We start from the raw sequence: 23,541 nt of genomic DNA, 5'->3' as shown, positions 1-23,541 counted from the left end.
CCCTGTACACCCAAATTCAAGTCATTAATATATATCTAGAAAAGCAGTGGTCCTAGCACCGACCCCTGGGGAATACCACTGTACACTTCCCTCCGGTCCAAAAAACAACCATTCACCACTACTCTCTGTTTCCTGTCCCTTAGCCATTTTTGTATCCATGTTGCTACTGCCCACTTTATTCCATGGGCCGCAATCTTGAAGACAAACCTATTATGCGGCACTTTATCAAACGCCTTTTGAAAGTCCATATACACCACATAAACTGCATTGCCCTCATCTATCCTCTCTGTTACCTCATCAAAAAACTCTATCACGTTAGTTAAGCATGATTTGCCTTTAACAAATCCGTGCTGGCTTTCAGTAATCAATCCACACTCGTCCAAGTGACTGTTAATTCTGTCCCGGATTATCGTTTCTAAAAGTATTCCCACCGCTGAGGTTAAACTGATTGGCCTGCAGTTGCTGCATTTATCCTTACAGCCTTTTTTGAACAAGGGAGTAACATTTGCAATTCTCCAGTCCTCTGGCACCACCCCTGTATCTATGAATGTTTGGAAAATTGTGGCCAGTACCTCCACAATTTCCACCTTTACTTCCCTCAGCAACCTAGGATGCCTCCCATCTGGATGGGGTGACTTTTCTACTTTCAGAGCAGCTAGCCTTTCAAGTACCTCTTCTTTATCAATTTTTAGCCCAACCAGTATCTCAACCATATCTTCCTTTACTGAGACTCTGGCAGCATCTTCTTCCTTGGTAAAGACAGATTCAAAGTACTCATTTTGTACCTCAGCCATCCCCTCTGCGTTCATGAGTAGATCTCCTTTATGGTCCCTAATCGGCCCCACCCCTCCTCTTACTACCCGTTTACTGTTTACATGCCTGTGGAAGACTTTTGGATTCCCTTTTATGTTGGCCACCAGTCTATTCTCATAATCTCTCTTTGCCCATCTTAATACCTTTTTCACTTCCCCTCTGAACTTTCTATTTTCTGCCTGGTTCTCACTTGTGTTATCAACCTGACATCTGTCATACGCCCCTTTTTTCCATTTCATCTTACTCACTATCTCTTTTGTTATCCAGGCTTTAGTTGCCCTACCTTTCTCCCTTGTGGGAATGTGCCGAGACCCCGAACCATCTCCTCTTAAAGGCCGGCCACTGTTCCATTCGAGTTTTGCCTGCCAATCTTTGATTCCAATTTACCCGGGCCAGATCTGTTCTCATCCCATTGAAATTGGCTCTCCTCCAATTGAGTATTTTTACTTTAGAGTGGTCCGGGTCCTTTTCCATAGCTATTCCAAACCTTATGATGCTATGATCGCTGCTCCCTAAATGCTCCCCCACTGACACTTGCTCCACTTGCCCCGCCTCATTCCCTAGAACCAAGTCCAGCAATGCCTCCTTCCTCAATAGGCCGGAAACGTACTGGTCAAGAAAGTTATCCTGAACACATTTCAAAAATTCCTCCCCCTCTTTGCTCCTTATATTATTATTGTTATCCCAGTCTATATTTGGATAGTTGAAGTACCCAGTTATCACTACCCTATAGCTTTTGCACCTCTCTAATTTCCCTGCAAATTTGCTCCTCTATATCCTTCCCACTAGTTGGTGGCCTATAGAATACACCAGTAGTGTAATGGCACCTCTTTTATATCTTAACTCTAACCAAATAGATCCTGTCCTTGACCCCTCCAGGACATCCTCTCTCTCCAGTACTACAATATTCTCCTTAATCAATACTGCCACGGCCCCGCCCCCGCCTTTCTTTCCATCCCTATCTTTCCTGAACACCTTGTATTCAGGAATATTTAATACCCAATCCTGCCCTTTTTTGAACCAGGTCTCCGTATTCGCCACATCATCGTATCCCCATGTGGCTATTTGTACCTGCAGCTCACCAACCTTGTTTACCACGCTTCGTGCATTTACACACAAGCACTGCATACCAGTCTTAGACATTCTTGTACTCTCTATTAGCCTGATCCCACCTAATACTGCACTATTACTTGCTCTAGTGCTATCTTTCTCCCCCAATCCTTTGTGCTCCTTGTTTCTCCTTTCTATTGCTACATCCTGGTGCCCATCCCCCTGCCAAACTAGTTTACCCCCCGCCCCCACCACAGCATTAGCGAACTTCTCCACAAGGACATTGATCCCAGCTCCGTTGAGGTGCAACCCTTCCAGCTTGTAAAGGTCCCATCTTCCCCAGAACTGGTCCCAATGCTCCAGGAATTTAAAGCCCTCCCTCCAGCACCATCTCTCCAGCCACACATTCATCTGCTCTACCCTCCTATTTCTATACTCACGAGCACGTGGCACCGGGAGTAATCCGGAGATTACTACTTTGAGGTATTGCTTCTTAATCTCTTTCCTAACCCCTTAAAATCTGCCAGCAGGACCTCATCCCTCTTTCTACCTAAGACGTTGGTACCAATATGGACCACGACCTCTGGCTGCTCACCACCTTCCCCCCCCCCACCAAGAATGTTCTGCAGCCGCTCAGTGACATCCTTGATCCTGGCATCAGGGAGGCAACATACCATCCTGGAATGACGTCTGTGGCCACAGAAATGCCTGTCTGCTCCTCTAACTATAGAATCCCCTATCACTATTGCTCTCCTGAGCTTTCTCGTCTCCCACCACCCCGTACAGCCGAGCCATCAATGGTGCTGTGGACTTAGTTCTGGCTTCATTCCCCAGAGGAATCCTCTCCCTCACCAGTATTCAGAACTGAATGCTTGTTAGAAAATGAGATGCACTCAGGGGACTCCTGCACTACCTGCCTGGTCCTCCTTGACTGTCTGGCAGTCACCCAGTCCCTCTTTGCTTGCATTCTCTTAAGGTGTGGGGTGACCACCTCATGAAACGGGCTATCCACTTAGCTCTCAGCCTCGCGGTGATGCAATCCGGAGTTCAAGCTCCTCCAGCTGATGACACTTCCTGCAGTGTTCATTCAGCATTCATTTTGAATACAAAGGGGTGTGCTGCTACTCAAAATCAAAAATACAATGTATGAGACTGTTTCAAAGTAAAAGTTTAATAAAATTGTACGACAAATATAAATGGCCTTTTCCCACAATGAATAAAGATCATTCTGATGTAAATGACTAACCATTTTTTAAAAAAGAAATCTCTCAAGTAAAAGTAGACACTGCAAAAGAAAAAAAAAGCCAGAGCCATCTTAAATTCTAGCTGCCAACATTTGGATATATTTTTTAAACAGTGGCAGGGTTATAGGTATATTGTTTTTCTACAGTTTATTCACTTTATGTGTAATCCTGCCAATGGTCATCATTTTCTCTTAATTCACAACCACATGAGAACAGTTTTCAGGCCAGTGACTCAAATAAGAATTTAGCTAGCTTTGATTCAAATGTTTACGTTGGCCAATATGTTTTGTCTCACAGCTTTTACCATTCACTCCTAAAAGGCCGGCATTTCCTCTTGCTGCTGCACAAACACATATTTTTGGAGGAATGGGATAGATTTCTTCAACTTAAAGCTGGCACCCACAAAAATAAACCCTATGCACCATACAAACAGAGTCATTTGAGGACAAAAGTAAGCAACGTACTTATTACCTGCACATAGAAAGTAGATGTTATTCATAAGATTCTTCCTAATCATTATAAGGGTATGAAGTATTTTCATTTCTTGCTTTTTAACAGATCCCGTTTTAGACACTACGTGAAACATTAGTTCAGTCTGGAGTTATTTCAAACTGTATGCTACAAAAAGGTTGCAAGAGATCATTCAATGGACATAAACAGCAAGGATATACATTCAAAAGTGGTATGAATGTTCTTATTGAGCAATTGTTATCATTCAGAGATATAGGCAGCTGAATAAAGTACTGATTTCTTTCTCACTGTTATTCTCCCGAAATTGGAAAAAAAAAATCAGCTTTTTAAAACTAAATTACTCCATTTGAGCATTCAGAGATTTTGGTGAAGTGCTATTTTGAGTAAGTTAAAAGCAAAAAATCATTACTACATGATTGAACAGGTTTGAACACAGTTTAAGTATACTCTCCTGTAGAGATCCAGCTTACATTATTGTTTACACAAACTCAATGCAAAAAGTAGACAGCATTGAAACTAGCAATGCAATAAATAGGCAACATTAGAACTACTCTAAGCTAAAATTTATAAATAAGATGTAAGAAATATTTCCAGCTCTTAAAAAGATATCTCTAAAACCATTGTTCAGAGACAACCACTTTGTCTACCCAACCTGCCACTCAACATCAAATCCCCATCAAGTAGCATCCTTTGTCCCATTTCTCTAGAACACAAGATTGGTATTCTTGATCATCTGTGGGAGACCCTCAACACTGGGGTCCCTTTGCATACCAGTCAAGGGAATTTCCTGACAAGCTGACCAAATGCAATACTACAAAGTAGTCTATTCCTGATCCCTAATGACGTTAGCATGGATACCAAGAAAAATTTGCAATCACAACAGTTCTCTTGGCATGCATTCCTCCCCAACCAATTTTCTTTACCCTCTTTGTGCAGACAAGCTAATAGCCCCAGGTGCAGGAACGGGAAAATCTGCCAATAATTTTCCACCATCCCCCATTCCTGAACAGCAAAATGGAAAATGAATTATCTTTGATGGGTGTCCAATGATCGAGGAGTCAGCAAAAATGTCTTTTTACGTATCAAATAATCATGTTCGTTAAAGCATTTTATTCATCTTGGCAGTATGCACCTTCTTTCACCTGAGAAAGTTGGGCAGTTTGGCACATGGACTTCTCTGTGACTGGTATCAATGCCACCAACCAACTAACCAATAGGAGAAGGTTGGATTCTAGATGGAAACTTTTCAATTAGTTTTTTTAAACCCCTTCTCCTTCTCTACCCATCACAAAAATGAAATACTTCCTCTCTCTGCAATAACTCAAACTATGAAAAATGAGATAAGTTTAGAAAGTTAGCAACGGAGGGCTCTATACGAACATTCAAAATTGACGGGCAGGAAAAGACCAGCTGGTCCATCAAGCCTGCCCCACACCACGATGGCCAGACCATCATGACTAAACACTTCTTCCCTCCCCCACCGCCCAACCACCCCCTCCACAGCCATGTAATCTCTCCTGGGAGAGGCCAAAGAGAAAAAACCCAGGGCCAACAAGGGAAAAAAATACTCTGGAAAATTCCTCTCTGACCCCCTCAGGCGATCAAAATCAGTCCAGAAGATCTGACCAGCTTCAGTTATTAGGCCACTTTCATTTTGTCAAATTTTTGAGTCTCAACTCAATCGGATATTTCAATAGAATTCTACAGCTAATTTTTTTTAAAATGCACCATTCATTTCCAAACAGGATTTTGATTTCTTCGAAGATAAGCTTGCATACCAAATTAAAACATTAATGTAGAGCAGAAAAGTTTCAAATACTTTTTATTACACTTCTTTAGTATGCAGTTACAAACGTGCAAAATTTCTCCAAATTTGCTCTCCAAATTTATACCAATAGATAAATGGTAATTCAGAGATTTGCAGAAAAACACAGGAAAACAGAAGACTGGCTTATATGATTTCAATAACTCATGTATAACTGAATTTGATATGTTTATCTGCCAAGACTCTAGGTTTTCAAAGGTGCTGAAACTAAAATTATTAATTTTTCAATGCAGTGTACGACAATACCATGACAGGCACTTCAGCTTTTCTACCAGAGTACATGGTTATAGACCTGCAGTCCACCAAGGCTTTACACACAAGTTTTAGATTTGTAGGCGTTTGGCAATCACAAGTTGAGTGACATACCAACAAGCAGTGCCCTTGCCACATGGCAAAACTACATTTGGACACAATCATTAGAATGTAAAGTTGAAACAATTCAGCCATTACTACTGTCCAACCCATTGAAAACAGTGTCCTTAATAATATTGGCTCAAATGGCTGTGAAATATTTTTCTGATCCATACGGATAGCCTCAAAGACAGACATATTTAATTACAGTTATGTTTATCTGAACTCTACCACTGGTCTCTGCTTAGTGGAGTCTAACTGGTGAAATACAGAAATAGTTATGAGCCATTTTCCATTGCCAAGTAAACTGAAATACAATATGCCCATGATTAGGATAAGCTGACAATTCTTTTCTCAATACCAGCCTTGGTCACATCTATTTTGCATGAATTCTAAGTGCTGCACAGATCCATACACCACAGTAGCCAGTTTGCTTCAATGTTCTCCACTATTAAAATAGCATTCATTACAAAATGCATGCGATAAAAAGAAGAATGTGAAGATCTAAAAAGCCAGAGAAAAGCTCAACACTTGGAACTATTTAAAAACAACAAAAAAAAATCACAATTTTTTTTAAAACTGTTTATGATTATTTCACTTGCTAGCAAATCATCACAATGACATTAAATAACCTACCAAAAACCTCAGCCTGTTTGGCACATTTTGTCTTTGATATTTTTATACATTAACTACAGATCATTTCTTTATAGATTATCTGGGAAGATATCAAGAGGCATTGCTACCTTTTTGGGACCACCACACATCAGAAATATGGAATACAGAGACGCTCACAGCGCCCCTATAAGAAATAAAGAGAGCAACCCCCACTCTCCTTTCCCATCCAAATGTTCATGACTACACACTAATTTAAGGATTCTAATTCTATTTGTTTTGTTTACTTTTGTTGTATTACATTTATAACTGTAATTAATATTTCACATATTATGACCTGTAATCACTGCAATTTGATTTTAGGGTATGTTGCTACAATTAAGATTTTGGATAAAGTGCTTGTGTAAAGCAACTGGTAAATGTTGTTCATTCCCATGGCCTGTGCTTCATACCACTGGGACAGTTCTCATGTCAATATTCACCAACTTAAACTGAAGAGTCTGGGTATAGTGTTCGGTGTGTTTTGCTTTCTTATAATCTCATTTACACACTGAAGCATAGAGAAGACATTTTTGGGAGTCCTTTGTTCTTTCTTCACTCCCCCAAATTTAAGGTTTATAAGTAATGCCCAAATAAATGGAATTCATTGTTAATTTACAAGCTCACAGACCCCAACATTGGCACCTAGTAATTGGTTAGCAATCTTGAGGTCCTCCTCAGAAAAGAACTTCGTACTCGGTTTAAAGAGAAAATATCAGTAAAGTCCCAAATTTGAGCTATATAGATCCGGAGCGAGAACATTTTCCAGAAAATTTCTCATGGCAAGACATAGACCCTTTCCTTTCTTACTCACTCCTAAATCTTAGGTGGATGGAAGGAATCTCCATCTATTCCAGAAGTGAGTCATCCAAGTAAGAATTGAAGATGTATACCTTACTCCGGTTTCTTTTGTGAGGCTACATGGCCAATGTTAAATTTTGCATTCAGCATGGAACATACCAAAATTAACACATTTCCTATCCTCTCTGGATCGTTGACAGGTATCTTATTAGCTGCAAAAATTGAAGGCAGTCTTAATAAATTGATAAATTGATAATGAAGCAATCCGTGCCCGCATGCAGCAAGACCTGGACAACATCCAGCCTTGGGCTGATAAGTGGCAAGTAACATTCGTGCCAGACAAGTGCCAGGCAATGACCATCTCCAACAAGAAAGAGTCTAACCACCTCCCTTTGACATTCAACGGCATTACCATCACCGAATCCCCCACCATCAACATCCTGGGGGTCACCATTGACCAGAAACTTGACGGGGCCAGCCACATAAATACTGTGGCCACAAGAGCAGGTCAGAGGCTGGGTATTCTGTGGTGAGTGACTCACCTCCTGACTCCCCAGAGCCTTTCCAACATCTATAAGGCACAAGTCGGGAGTGTGATGGAATACTCTCCACTTGCCTGGATGAGTGCAGCTCCAACAATACTCAAGAAGCTCGACACCATCCAGGACAAAGCAGCCCGCTTGATTGGCACCCCATCCGCCACCCTAAACATTCACTCCCTTCACCACCGGCACACCATGGCTGCAGTGTGTACCATCTACAGGATGCACAGCAGCAACTCGCCAAGGCTTCTTCGACAGCACCTCCCAAACCCGCAACCTCTACCACCTAGAAGGACAAGGGCAGCAGGCACATGGGAACCACACCACCTTCACGTTCCCCTCCAAGTCACACACCATCCCGACTTGGAAATATATCGCCGTTCCTTCATAGTTGCTGGGTCAAAATCATGGAACTCTCTACCCAACAGCACTGTGGGAGAACCTTCCCCACACGGACTGCAGTGGTTCAAGGTGACGGCTCACCACCACCTTCTCAAGGGCAATTCGGGATGGGCAATAAAAGCTGGTATTGCCAGCGACATCCAAATCCCATGAACGAATAAAAAAAAAATCCTATTGTGATTCAGAGCAGCCTCATTTCCTTCAAGGATAGAAGTGGGGAAAGAACTGGAGAATAACCCAAGCTTATATATTTTATGAGAAGAAATAGCAATTGGATTAATCATGCAGTACGTAAAGCATAATAAATTAATCACAATTAATTGTAGGTAAAATTTGCCAAAAGTACCAGAGGGGAGATGAGGAGAATTTTTTTTTTAACGCAGCGAGTTGTTATGATCTGGAATGCACTGCCTGAAAGGGTGGTGGAATCAGATTCTATTGTAACTTTCAAAAGGGAAATAGATATACTTGAAAAGGAAAAATTGGTAGAACTAATTGGATAGCTCTTACAAAGACCATAAGACCATAAGAGATAGGAGCAGGAGTAGGCCATTTGGCTCCTCGAGCCTGCTCCGCCATTTAATGAGATCATGGCTGATCTGATTTTTACCTCAACTCCACTTTCCCGCCTTTTCCCCATATCCTTTGACTCCCTTGCTGATCAAAAATTTGTCTAACTCAGCCTTGAATGTATTCAATGACTCAACCCCCACAGCTTTTTGGGGTAAAGAATTCCAAAGATTCACGACTCTCTGGGAGAAGAAATTCCTCCTCATTTCCGTCTTAAACGGGGCAGCCCCTTATTCTGAGACTATGCCCCCTAATTTTAAATGACCCCATGAGGGGTAACATCCTCTCAGCATCTACCCTATCGAGTCCCCTCAGAATCTTGTATGTTTCAATAAGATCTCCTCTCATCCTTCTAAATTCCAATGAGTATAGACCCAACCTGTTCAATCTTTCCTCATAAGACAACCCTTCCATACCCGGAATCAACCTAGTGAACCTTCTCTGAGCTGCCTCCAATGCAAGTATGCCCTGCCTTAAATAAGGGCACCAGAACTGTACGCAGTACTCCAGGTGTGGTCTTACCAGCACCCTGTAAAGTTGTAGCATGACTTCCCTGCTTTTATACTCCATCCCCCTAGAAATAAAGGCCAATATTCCAGTTTGCCTTCCTGATTACCTGCTGCACTTATATGTTGTCTTTTTGTGTTTCATGTACGAGGACACCCAGATCCCTCTGTACCACAACATTTTGTAGTATTTCTCCATGCAAATAATATTTTGCTTTTTTATTTTTCCTCCCAAAGTGGATGACTTCACATTTTCCCACATTACATTCCATCTGCCAAATTTTTGCCCATTCGCTTAACCTGTCAATATCCCTTTGCAGACACTTTGGGGTCGATTTTAGCACCCACGATTGGGTGCGTTCCTGGCAGGGGGGGCCACGAAAATCAGGGATTCCTGGGGCAGGTCGGGAGCCCGGCTCCAACCCGCCCACTTCCGGGTTTCCTGCAGACGCGCTGACATGCGCGCGCAGCCCCCGCATGTGGGACTCCCGCTGGCAAATAAAGCCGGCGGGGTGCCACTTAAGGTATTTATTTTGGTATTTCAGGTCATTTACAGACCTGATTAACGAGATATTTTAGGAGGGTTGGGATTTTACAAACGACTGAGATTGTTTCCCGTACTGGGGGAAACACTCCCAGTTCAAATGGATGTGTTGCAGCCATCAGCCCGTGGCAGCTGCAAAGGTCCATTTTACAGGTGGGGGGGGGGGGGGGGGGGGGGACCCATTGCAGGAGGCCACTCTGTTACTTTGGACAAAGTTTGGCCTCCATCACCCTCCTCCTAACAATAAAATTCACCAACTTGCACACTTGCCCCGGTGTCCAGACACATGTACCCACCTTGCGGATCCCCTCAAATGTACATCTTCCGGATGGGGGCTGCCGTATCTGCAGTTATGACCTCGTCGGAGGGCGAACAGCATCACCAGCCTCACCGGCCACGCCGTCCACCTCTGACACGTGGAGCTCCACAACACAGTGCTGTGACACATCCACCTGCAAAGCAGGAGGGAGGGCAACCGCAGAGAGAGATGCATCGCAGAGGGCACTACCCTCGCCACAGGGTCCACAGACTGAGGCTCAGTTTCCTGGACCTCTCTGAGCAGCAGTGCACGCGGAGGCTCAGAGTCACTCGACATGTAGTCGTGGACATCTGCAGCCTCCTTCATGCTGAGCTGCTCCCGGCTGGCCCGAGCACCATCTTCTTACCTGTCGCTGTCAAAGTCACCACTGCCCTCAACAACTTCTCCTCCGCATCCTTCCAGGGTGTCACCGGGGACATCGCCGACGTCTCTCAGTCGTCTGCGCAAAAGAGCCCTGCAAATACACCAACACCCACTCTGCAGTGACACAATGGGTGGCATCAGTTGTGGGTCTTCATTGTGATCCTCAGGAAAGAGCACTATTACACAAATCAGACAAGATTCGCAAAGACGTGGCAGTAGTGGTGCCAAAATGATATGTAATGTGAGTTGATCAGAAATTAAATATAAGTAAAAATCATGACAAACCCTCAAACACCCTTGTGCATCCCCTTCATGCTCACGACACGTTTGCCTTACGCTGCCTACTGCACATATGTGATGCATGCCCTGTGGCTGCAGCACAGGTAGTGGCAGGTTGAGTAAGGCTGACTGTGAAAGAGATGCACGTGAGGGTGAGTATGAGATAGAGCCATGAGATTGTATGAGGATTGCGTTGAGTGGTAGTGGAGGGATGAGTACTGGCGAGGTGAGTAAGTGCAGGTAAGATGAGGATGAGGTTTGAGTGGATGTGAGGGGTGATGTGACAGAGCAGTGTTGGCAGTGCAGAAAGAGATGTGGGGTGGGGGCGGTGCTGTGGCAGACGGAGTGTAGGGGAATGAGTAAGTGTACTCACTTTGGCTGACCTACTTAGGTCATTGCAGCGCCTCCTGCACTGTATGCAGGTGGGCGATATATTGGTGGTGCAGGTGACCTCCTCTGCCACCTCGAGCTGGGCCTTCTTGGTGGCCGAGGCAGGCCGCTTCCTCCCACCCGCCGGGGGGAAGATCTCTGTCCTCCCCCTTCTCCTCACCCCATCCAATGATACCTGGAGTGAGGCATCATTAAACCTGGGCGCAGCCTTCCCCCTGGGCTGCTCCATGCTGTAATTTTTCCTATTTCTTGCAGCATCAGTCAGTGGAGGACTGCCCCTTTAAATACAGCTCCTCCAGCTGACAGACCTTACTGTGCATGCGCAGTCTGCCCGCCGCGCAGATTATCGGCGGGGAACCCGGAACAAGAGGTAAGTGGCTCCAATCAGCCTGCGATTGCGTTCGGGGCAGATTGATTTCACCGGGCGCGTTACCCACACGCCCAATCGTCCTCCCGCCGCGAATCCGCCGCCCTGGTAATATCGGGCCCTTTGTGTCCTCATCGTAACTTGCTTTTCCACCAATCTTTGTATAAGCAAATTTGGCCACAAGACACTCTGTTCCTTCATCCAAGTCATTGATATATATTGTAAATAGTTGAGGTCCCAGCACTGATCCCTGCGGCACCCCACTAGTTACAGATTGCCATTTTGAAAATTACCCTTTTATCCCGACTCTATGTTTTCTGTTAGTTAGCCAATCCTCTATCCATGCCAGTACATTACCCCCAACACAATGAGCTCTTATCTTGTGCAGTAATCTTTTATGTGGCACCTTATCAAATGTCTTTTGGAAATCCAAATATACTGCATCCATTGGTTCCCCTTTATCCACCCTGCCCGTTACTTCCTCAAAGAACTCTTATAAATTTGTCAGACATGATTTCCTCTTCATAAAACCATATTGACTCTCCTGGATTGTATTATGAGTCTCCAAATGTCCTGCTACTACTTCCATAATAATGGATTCTAGCATTTTCCCAATGACAGATGTTAGGCTAACTGGTCTATTGTTGCCTGCTTTCCGTCTCACTCCCTTCTTGAATGGGGTGTTATGTTTGCGGTTTTCCAATCTGCTGGGACCTTTCCAGAATCTAATTAATTCTGGAAGATTACAACCAATGCATCCACTATCTCTATAGCCACTTCCTTTCAGACCCTCGGATGCAAGCCATCAGGTCCAGGGGACTTGTCAGCTTTTAGACCCATTAGTTTACCTAGTACTTTTTCTCTAGTGATAGTGATTGTTTTTAGTTCCTCCCTCCCCTTTGCCCCTTGATTTTCTACTATTATTGGTATGTTATTAGTGTCTTCTACTGTGAAGACAGATACAAAATATCTGTTCAATTCCTCTGCCATTTCCTTGTTTTCCATTATTATTTCCCCAGTCTCATCCTCTAAGGGACCAATATTTACTTTAGCTACTCTCTTCCATTTTATATACTTGTAAGGAATCTTACAACACCAGGTTATAGTCCAACAATTTTATTTTAAAATCACAAGCTTTCGGAGATTATCTTTCTCTCTGTCTGTGTAATTTGACACAAATTTAAGTTTAATACAGTAGTTTCAGACCCGAGATCCTCGCCGTCAAACTGGATGTCATGTTATGATCACTGCTTCCCAAGGGATCCTTTACTTTGAGATCATTAATTAATCCTGTTTCGTTACCCAATACCTGCTCCAAAATGGCCTGTTCCCTGATTGATTCCCTGATGTATTGGTCTAAGAAACGGTCCCTACTACGCTCTATTAACTCCTCCTCAGGGCTGTTTTTGCCAATTTGATTCGTCCAATCTATGTGAAAGTTAAAATTACCCATGATTATTGCATTACCTTTTTTACAAGTCCCCCTTATTTCCTGATTTATATTTTGCCCTACAGTGTAACTACTGTTAGGGGGCCTATATACTACTCCCACCAGTGATTTCTTTCCCTTGCTATTTCTTACCTCCACCCAATTCGACATCTTGATCTTCTGAGCCAAGATCATTTCTCACTATTATACCAATTTCATCCTTTATTAACAGAGCTACCCCACCACCTTTACCTTTTTTTCTATCCTTCCGAAATGTTAAATAACCCTGAATATTTAGCTCCCAACTTTGGTCACCTTGCAACCACGTCTCTATAATGGCCACGAGATCATACCCATTTGTTTCTATTTGTGCCATCAATTCATCTATCTTATTACGAATGCTGCGCACATTCAGATAAAGAACCTTTAATTGTGTCTTTTTACCATTCTTTCCTACCCCGGCCCCATTTGCTAGTGCACTCTGTCCCTTCCTGACACACTCTGTTTATCATTACCCCCATCACTTTTCTGTACTACTTCCTCATCTTTTCTTTTTATCAATCTAAACTTCGCCCAACCTGAGCCCTCCCACCACCCCCCATTTAGTTTAAAACCTTCTCTACCGCCCTAGTTATTCGGTTTGCCAGAACATTGGTCCTAGCATGGTTCAGGTGAAGCCCGTCCCAATGGAACAGCTCCCTCTTTCCCCAGTACTAGTGCCACTGCCCCATGAATCGAAACCCACTTCTCCCACACCAATCTTTGAGCCACGCATTCATCTCTCTGATCTGAATTACCCTGTGCCAATTTGCTCGTGGCTCAGGTAATAATCTGGAGATTATCACCTTTGTGGTTCTGCTTTTTAATTTAGTCCCTAGCTGCTCAAACTCCCTCAGCAGAACCTCTTTCTTAGTCCTACCTATGTCATTGGTACCTACATGGACCACGACAACTAGATCCTCCCCCTCCCACTCCAGGTTTCTCTCCAGCCCCGAGGAGATGTCCTTAACCTTGGCACCGGGTAGGCAACACAGCCTTCGGGACTCTCGCTCTTGGCTGCAGGGAACAGTGTCTATCACTCTAACTATACTGTTGCCTACTACAACCACATTCCTTTTTATTCCCCCCACTTGAATGGCCCCCTGAACCATGGTGCCATGGCCAGCTTGTTCATCCTCCCTGCAGTCCCTGCACTCCTCTACAAAGAGCTGGCACATGCACGATGGGCCGAATGGCCTCCTTCTGTGCTGTATGATTCTATGATTAAAAGTTAAAGATAAGCAGCCTAGACCCATTTAGGCTTAAATTTATTTGGCAGAATCCATATGCACTTGATTGGGCAAATCATTCCTGCAACTTTATAATCTCTAAGCAAGTTTATTTTACGTTAGTTTGATTGCAGCAGATTTTACAAATCCACAGGATGCATACCACCATTAAGTGCACAAAAGAGTTAAGAAAAAGAGTAAGGAGAGTTTAGAATTGCAAAGTTACATTTATAGAATCATAGAAGTTACAACATGGAAACAGGCCCTTCGGCCCAACATGTCCATGTCGCCCAGTTTATACCACTAAGCTAGTCCCAATTGCCTGCACTTGGCCCATATCCCTCTATACCCATCTTACCCATGTAACTGTCCAAATGCTTTTTAAAAGACAAAATTGTACCCGCCTCTACTACTGCCTCTGGCAGCTCGTTCCAGACACTCACCACCTTTTGAGTGAAAAAATTGCCCCTCTGGACCCTTTTGTATCTCTCCCCTCTCACCTTAAATCTATGCCCCCTCGTTATAGACTCCCCTACCTTTGGGAAAAGATTTTGACTATCTACCTTATCTGTGCCCCTCATTATTTTATAGACTTCTATAAGATCACCCCTTAACCTCCTACTCTCCAGGGAAAAAAGTCCCAGTCTATCTAACCTCTCCCTATAAGTCAAACCATCAAGTCCCAGTAGCATCCTAGTAAATCTTTTCTGCACTCTTTCTAGTTTAATAATATCCTTTCTATAATAGGGAACCATAAGTATTCCTGTCTCTGCTGTAAATCCATGCAGCCTGGACATCGATTGCTTACAAAAGAGCACCCGATAAAGCTATACCAAACCAAGTTGTGTTTAACAAGGGACAATCAAAATCAATCGTACGGGTAATTCAAGAACACAACTTACGATATGACCTGCACACATTGGAAGAGTACCACCCAAATGCTCAGATGAAATTAGAGAAATGACTTGATTAAATATTAACTACGGACAATATGCATAATATTTTAAAGAGGTCCAAGAAGGGTTTACTAAACTAAGCAAAAGTATTAATGATGCATTGGACCAAACTGTGAGGGAACTACTGGTCTGTGCTTTAATTGGAGTTATAATAATTAGCTGTATAGATCTCATTGGAGGGTAAGGTTCCTCCAAGGCTCATGACTAAGATGAAATGGAAAGATATATGATAATATTATGGGGACTTGTAACCTAATTGGACAAAAGGAAGCTACTGAGTGTATAAGGTAGAAGTAGGAAAATTGTGCCATCAACTGGGGTCTAATATCACTTGATTGGGTGATCACGGGTAACATTGCTAACAGCAGTTTTATGATAAATGGAACCGAGAGATCAAGGAAAAGACATATGACCCGTGAGAAATATGAATCCCCTGGGCATGACCTGTCAAAAAGTATCAATCTTGAACCAATACACAATCTAGCAAAGGTCAGAAAAGAGAAGTCAAGATTGGAGATGATTGTGTTCTTGCTTATTCTTAACAATGAGATGATTGTATTTCGCAACCTGGTCTCTACCCAGAACATCGGGACCAACTAGGGGGAGATTGCAATTAAACACCACCAGACTCCCCAATTTTTTGATATATAGCCCAGAAGGGCAGGCGTGACTCATATCAGATGTCTCGTGCTGCATAATCTTGTGATACAGTTGCGTGCAGAAGTGACGTGTGTTGTATGTGAAACAACCAGTGATGCGTGATGAAGATGAACTGAACAATGGGTTCCTGGCATATTCAGTCACACTGACAATACCAGTACATGAAATGGTTAATGTGGCTCAGCAGAGTGAGAATATTGATTTAAAATTTGTACTCAAGGCTCTGACTCATGCTCCATTGAGAAACCAACCTTCTTCATTAACTTTAATGGAACAACCAGAATAGGGTTAAACACACCAGTAGCTTATCAGAGTTTTTGAAGTAGAGAAGGACATAGAATTGGAAATTCCAAATTCACAGTGATCCACTTAAAATTACATTAAAATTATCCACAATATGGCTAACAGTGAGAGAGTACTGGAGATCTTTTAAGTCCAGGTGATGACTCTTTGATATATGGATACATGGGTAGAAATAGGTTTTAAAACCCTATTTGCTATACAGCGTATAATGATATTCATCATATTTCTGATGAAATATTATGAATAGACCAAGACAGGTACATGATGATAATGAAATAATGTACAGTGCTGACAACAAAGGGGGACTGTTAGGAGACATGGGTAAGAAAAGGTTAAAATGTAACCTCAGCGCACAGTGAAACACAGTGCATCACAGACAGGAAGGTTCTCTCTCCGTACCAAAGCACTTGAGATAAATACTTGCATCTTTATCGTGGCATGGACCATGAGAGAACACTGCTAGACACTAGCCCATTGAGATGTAATTAAAATGGTGACCCCGGGAATGAGATAAGGAAGCCGAGAAAATTGAAAATGAAGGTGATTGAAGGACCAATGTAGATATAGTAGTTTAGAGAGGCAGTTGCATGCCTTAGAAGGGCATTTAGATTAATGATTTGTAGTCAAGAAAGATATATAAATCATTGATTTATAACAGGAATTTGGATTCGACCCAGGAAGATTGAGCTCAAGGACTGTATACTCAATAGATCTTGCTTCCTGGGATCAAGTTTGCTTGATTTGTAAGTACTTCACCTTATTTGGAGGATTAAATTTTGAATAAGTGAAACTTTGTTTGTGAGCGAATGGTCTTACTAACATTGATTGAACTCAGATAAATATAACTGGATAGCTAACAAAAGTAGAATGCAAATAGGCTAAGACATTCACTAAAATCTTTCTGCCATCTTGTTTCATTTTATTTTGTTGCCCAGTTTCTCAAAAGAGTGAATATAGGCCACCAACTAAGTCTGCAGCTGTGAATGGTCAAAATGAAGTTGCATCACAACTAAGATTAAAGATCTTAGTAGTGGGTTATCATGTGATTTTACTGTAAAATATTGTGGAAACTATTTTTCATAAAACTGCACACTTAAAGATGACAGACATTATTATGATTTCATGAGAGGATTGCTGTGATTGTTTATCGTTAACAGCTGCAGGGAGGAATCCATAAACATTGACATGCTCGTTCCTACCATTTCAAACCCATAACCTTAGCAAAAACTACACGTATGCAGTGCATCTAGTATAAATAGATACTGGAAACCACAAGGTTCACTCAAAGGCTCTTGTGGCTGGAGCAGGTGGGTGAAATATTGAGATGTCAATTTAGCTAAAGAACAATTTATTAAATGATTTTGAAGTTGAAGTTTAATATAGTTTGCTTAAAAATAAACTATTTGAAGACTGTGATGGAACTTCTACACCAAAATTACAATTTAAGGTTTTTTCCCAATTAATATGAATTGCCATTATTCTATTAATTTCTTGAATTCTATTATGCTCCAACAAAGCCTCTTTAGAATTTTTTCTGCTAATCTTCATATGGCATAAAGTAGCAATACAACATTTTCAAAGTTGTACAGCAGAAATTGTGCATTCGGAGGGTTAACTATTCCCTTCACCAGTTTGCAAAAATGTAACAAATGCTTCAAATATTGAAAGTGATCAAGCAGAACAGACCCATGTAGCTGTAAAACTGCTGTTGATATCTGCTAGGAAAAGATTTTGTGCTTGCTGGAGTGCTTGATGCCCATTTTAACATTCTGCTCAAGCAACACTCAGCTCAACAAACAAATTAATTTAATGACTTTAATGAAAGCTGTATTAGATGAAACATGAATGAAGCCATTTTATTTTAGTTAGTGATAGGAATGAAGTATTAATGAGATAATAGGCTCGATTTTCCCGGGAAATTGCAGGTGCCTTGGGGGCAGGGGCGCTCTGAAAATCGGGGAAATCCCGTTCGAGTTCGGAGCCCCGGCTCCAACCCGCCGAAGTCTGAGTTCCCCACGGACGCACCTGTGTGTACGGGCGTCCCAAATCCGGAAGTCCCGCCGGCAATTAAAGCTGGCGGGATGATAGTTGAGAGAGCCAAATGTACCTCATTGAGGTACTTAAGGCACTTTACTTTTGACAGATTATGTACTTAGAATGATTTTTTAAACTTACCTGGGCGACTTTCCCAGCTTCTGATTCATTGGTAAAGGCGTGAAGGGCCAGATCAGGCAAAAAGAAACAAAATAAATTACATTAAAAAACCACTGCACGAAGTTAAAACACAAAATCAACCTACCTTTCCACCCTGCTCCGATGTCTGATGTCTCCATCTCCGATCTCCCCCATTCACCCCCCGATTTCTCCTTCTTCCCCCCCCCCCCCAACAATCTTCCACTCTCTTTCCCCCCCACCCCCCACAACCTTCCGTTCCAGAACCGGATGAGGTCTCACTCTCTCTCCTTCTCTCCCCCTCACGTTGCAGCTCTTGACGGCAGCCAGCCTGTCAATCAGGCTGGCTGCCGGGGGCGAAACCCAAAGTGCACGTTAATTACCATCAATTACGATGCGATTGCGTCGGAAATGGTAAGGTTTGTTTATTGGGGTTTGCCACGCATACCTTCACCCCCACCCCCGACCCCTCCCCCCTTTTGCCAAACCGCCACCATTTCAAAATTGAGCCCAATGTTTTTCTTTGTCAGTCAAGGAGACCCCTACTGAGAAAGCCTCCATCATTTATTAAAATTCAGTGCCTCCTTAAGTAGTCTAAGTGTTCTCATAGCAGTCTAAAGAAATTGCTGAATATTTCAGAACTTAAAGGAATTTGTTCACAAACTATTACATCTATCAAATGATGAACATTTGGTTTCAACAGAAAAATAATAACATTTTGATACATGACCTGTACAAGTCATTTACAACTTGGTTAGTACAATGAACAATCAGAAAGCTCTGTTCATACTCACATATTGCTCAACCATTGTAGGAAAAAAAAAGAACCTAATTAAATCTTTTCCTTTAATTTTTTTTAAGATTACGAAAATCAAAATGTTACAAATGCTTTCCAACATTATGTGCTAATTTTTGCACATCTACTAATTTTCTTCTAATTCAGTTGAAATATATATATAGAACAAGGTCACAGAACTCAACCTAGATTAGTCCAGCCAAACTGTGACTTGAAAAGCACAAATTGGGCATCAAAAGACATGTTCAGTTTCACTCCTCCTGTAAGCACCATATAATTAAAATGTACGATCACTTCATGAAATAAATATCTGTTGCAAACTCTAAACAGTGTCTAGACAAATGGAGCTCTGCACAGCATGCTTCTGTTCATGAGCAGAGCTCAGCACATGGACATATCAATTAAATTTTAACACTTAAAAATATTAACACAAAATGTTTAAAAATTTACTTATAAAAGTTCCCAGGCAGTTTGAACTTTTTAAAGCTGATTTTACACTGATTGCAATTATACTGCACCCAGTGCAAAGCTGAAACACTGTGAAACTACTTCCTTGAGTGGCACTCATACCAATTGCAGAATTTTATGTGCCATCAGATCAGCAACTTCACTCCCTAATTATATTGCAATATTTTGCATCAGTTGAGTGTACAAATGATGCTAAAACTGCGGTATCATTGGGCCATAAAACTTAATGAATGCTGACTTCAACTTGGTGTCAACCAATGTAATCAAGTCTTTCTATGGATATAAAAGTGCAGAAGCAAACCTCAACCAGTTGGCTAACGTCGGTCAAGCCTCAAAATTAACTGCCTCACTTAAACTTCACTGTATCGGCTTGGCTCAATTGTTAGCAGTTCCTACTCTGAGATAGAATGTTGTGGATTCAAGCCACACCATCATCTGGGTTGACATGAGGGAAAGAGAACATTTATCTAGGGTTTCTGTTCCTGATGGCTATCCTTTGACCTCTTTCTGGAAAGTGCACATACATGGATGTCAGGTGAGCACAAGATAATGCGCCATGGTTGAATAATACATCACTACCCACTGCCTGAGCAAACACACAAGGAGAATGGCCAATTGGATGAGATACTGACAGTCTGTGCTGGAACTGTACCACAACAAAAATTCAAAGTCTTTAGGTGAGGAGGCAAGGAGAGGAACAAATTAATTTTTTTTCAAAAGTGTCTAAAAATACCTGGTTTACACGTAACACAAAAGGTGAACCACAGCTGTTAGAATGATTATATATATACATATACACATATATACATATGTATGAAAACATGCCATTTTGGAATTACAGTAGTGCATGTAAAAAGTTTCTCCATAAATTGGATAAATAATTTAAGCATGAGGCATAGCATCCATTACATGAAGTATAAAATTCAGCCTAGAATCAAATTTGCATTTACATTCTAAGTTTCTCATTGGTGCAAACCAATATTTTGTTCACACCAATGCTAAACTTCTGTAGTGTAAATCTGGATTTAAGGCCTCCCAACTGTGGAACAAAGCAGAATGCGATTCCCTGCTCTTTGCACTGATGCCACATTTGTAGTATAAATATACCGTAAAACAGTAAATACACATATTCTTGTAAACAATTTTACAACACCAAGTTATAGTCCAACAAATTTATTTTAAATTCCACAAGCTTTCGGAGGCTTCCTCCTTCCTCAGGTGAATGCACACCATTCACCTGAGGAAGGAGGAAGCCTCCGAAAGCTTGTGGAATTTAAAATAAATTTGTTGGACTATAACTTGGTGTTGTAAAATTGTTTACAATTGTCAACCCCAGTCCATCACTGGCATCTCCACACATATTCTTAGCAGGGAGCACTTGTCATTGAATTACACATATTACACAATTATTCATATTTATGCAGACTTTTAGGAATAGAATACTGGACATTTCTAGTGCAAAATGGGCAAACATGAATATAACATATAGAGAACACAAGAAATTGATCAGAGATATACACTATCGAACTCTTGAGTTAGGAAAACCACCACCAGAACTGGAAAACAGAGAAGCATTTCAATAGTATATGCAGTGCAAATTTTAACAGTCGCAGCCAAAGGTGTTGACGGTAGGCTAATTTACGCTTCTTGTTATGGAGTATACCGGCCTGCGTATACCGGCTCTTAAGTTTCCAAAAGACCTGTAGCATCTAGTATAACCTGGCTATCACAAGTTACACTTTCTTACCAACAGCTCACCTCCTAATCCAAGCAGTTGAATTTGCACCAGTAAGTGTTAAGTATCATTGATGCGAGCTGTGACATTGCAACTCTCAACATTCGTTGCTTAAGGGGCATCACATCAGCTCCTCACAGTACATGGAGCCAACAGACCGGTCTACTGCAAGAAAACCGCCTTAGAAAGGGTTCATTGGAAGGGTTGCATCCAAGAACATGAAATCAGCACAAAACCTATTATAATAACTGTACACATTTATTGGTAAAAGCTGATCATTTTTTTTAGTTAGCTAAAATAACATATCCTTTGGTAAGTAAATTTTAGTTTCTCCAACACACTATAGGAAAAAATTCCAAACAGATTATATGAATCTAGTTTATTCTCCTATACAACTGAAGTCATGTAAGCTACTTTTTGCTCTCTTTTCCATGACAATAAAGTTCCTTTGCCAACTAAATTCATAATTATTTAATTGACAAAACACATTAAATTTGAATTATTGTATTTTTTTAAAAAGAGCCTTTTTAAAATTCTTTACTTGATGAGGAAATTATGTACTTTGCAAAATAAAGTACTAAGCATCTTTTTTTTAATATATATATATATATATATATATATAGCCTGGTCTCACTTACCTGATAATTCTGGCTTTGTACACTGGACCACGAGCTGGTAATCATAGGGAAATCCTCAGCCAAAACAAAAACCTGCAGTTTGGCATCTATCTCAGCCAACTGCTGCTGGTGCATGTTCTCTGGAGTATATCCATCTCTTTCTGCCACAGATACTGCCCAGGGAACTGAAGTGTCCTACAGACCAATAAAATACAAAGCTTCATTGTAAATTTGTGAGCAGAATTAGAACTCATTTGTACAACTGAAATCCAGAGCACAAATAGCAACCAGATGTCAATAAAATCTATTCTATGCAGCACTGATTGTACAAAATTTTACACAAAATGTAGAAAAGCAGATGGGCTTAGGGAAGGCTATACAGCAGTGTTTAAAATGTAAGATGGTAATTAATCTATGGGGGACCAACAGGTTGTTAATAGCATAGTATTCAGGGAGCAACAACAATGACAATATCTCAGAGTGGGTTTCACAGGCAGGAGAAGGGGTGGCAATGGCATTTTGCATTAACTTTTTGGATTGCTAGTAAGGTACTACTGCCCTGACTGCAACAAAATGACCAAGTGTCAAGTTTCTTAACTTTGTGATTGAAAATGTGCGAGTGTAAAAACTGCAAAGAGAATTCAATCTTCAAAGGATCAAGGATGATCACAAAATCTGGAAGCAAAATCCCCAATAAATCCTTCAAGGAATATATCTTTTTTAAAAGTACACCTCCATCATTGCAGACCTTTAAAGCACAACAAACACATACAATTTTGTGGAACGAACTCAACAGAAGTGGAATAATTTATCTGCTGCAAATGCACGTATCCCACTGTTACCCATTATCTGTCCAGTATAAACTGGCACAATAAATTGAGACATGGCCTTTATCACAATGGGTTCTTCACTGCTGCCAAATAACCCAATTTCACTTGCTAGTTTCTGTTAAAAGGAATTTTGCAGTGTTGACAGAATTTCAAAGTGTAATTTGAAATCAATGTAAGATTTTAAAAAAATCTACACTGTGCTTATTAATATTAAATCATGTAAAAATGAAATTCCCCAAAATCTTCACATTCCAAAAAGGTTAGAGCACCGTCAGACAGTCAGGAGGCCTGTTTCTGTTGCACCACCCTTCTTTCTACAACTTTGTGTAGCCCAAATGAGCCTGAACCATCGAGAACCCAAGTGCAAGTTCAAATGATTCCTGTTGAGACAGCTTGAACATCAACAAAAAGTTACTGTCACTCATGTTGCTGCAAATATACCATTTAACTGAGAACTGAATATTTACCAACATATTGGGGTATATTTTAGAAAGAATGGAAAATTTTGGGTACTCATTTTTACTAATGCTCAGCAGTGTTAAGCCTTAGATGATGTCAAATAAGAACCAGAGTCAGGAATAGATGGAAGAAACATTAGATAAAAGGTCAATGGATTTAATGTAAATAACTTCTACTCCACCAAAAGCCGGTCTGCGAGCTTTCTGTATGAAATGGTTAATGATCTATAACTGTTGCAATAGTGGATTCCAGGAAGGAGGAGTTTATAAGGATAACTGCTGAACTCACTTGAAATATAGTTTTTATTAAACTGCCAACCAAAACTGATGTTACTCTGATGTTGAAAGTAATTTTTTTTTA

At 41.3% G+C, this 23,541-nt stretch overlaps 1 protein-coding gene across 1 annotated transcript in view; it reads right to left on the bottom strand.

The window, feature by feature from the left end:
* fsip1 (fibrous sheath interacting protein 1) overlaps positions 1-23,541 on the bottom strand; it is a 471,059-nt gene that overhangs the window by 386,053 nt on the left and 61,465 nt on the right. Inside the window, exon 11 of the mRNA XM_067992167.1 lies at positions 21,914-22,087. Within this exon, the coding sequence (XP_067848268.1) occupies positions 21,914-22,087 (174 nt within the window). The remainder of the gene's footprint in view (positions 1-21,913; positions 22,088-23,541) is intronic.

The sequence above is a fragment of the Heptranchias perlo genome, chromosome 10, assembly GCF_035084215.1.
Source record: "Heptranchias perlo isolate sHepPer1 chromosome 10, sHepPer1.hap1, whole genome shotgun sequence".
NCBI lineage: Eukaryota > Metazoa > Chordata > Chondrichthyes > Hexanchiformes > Hexanchidae > Heptranchias > Heptranchias perlo.
Note: the sequence above shows the minus strand (reverse complement) of the source record. Positions and strands in the feature narration are given on the sequence as shown.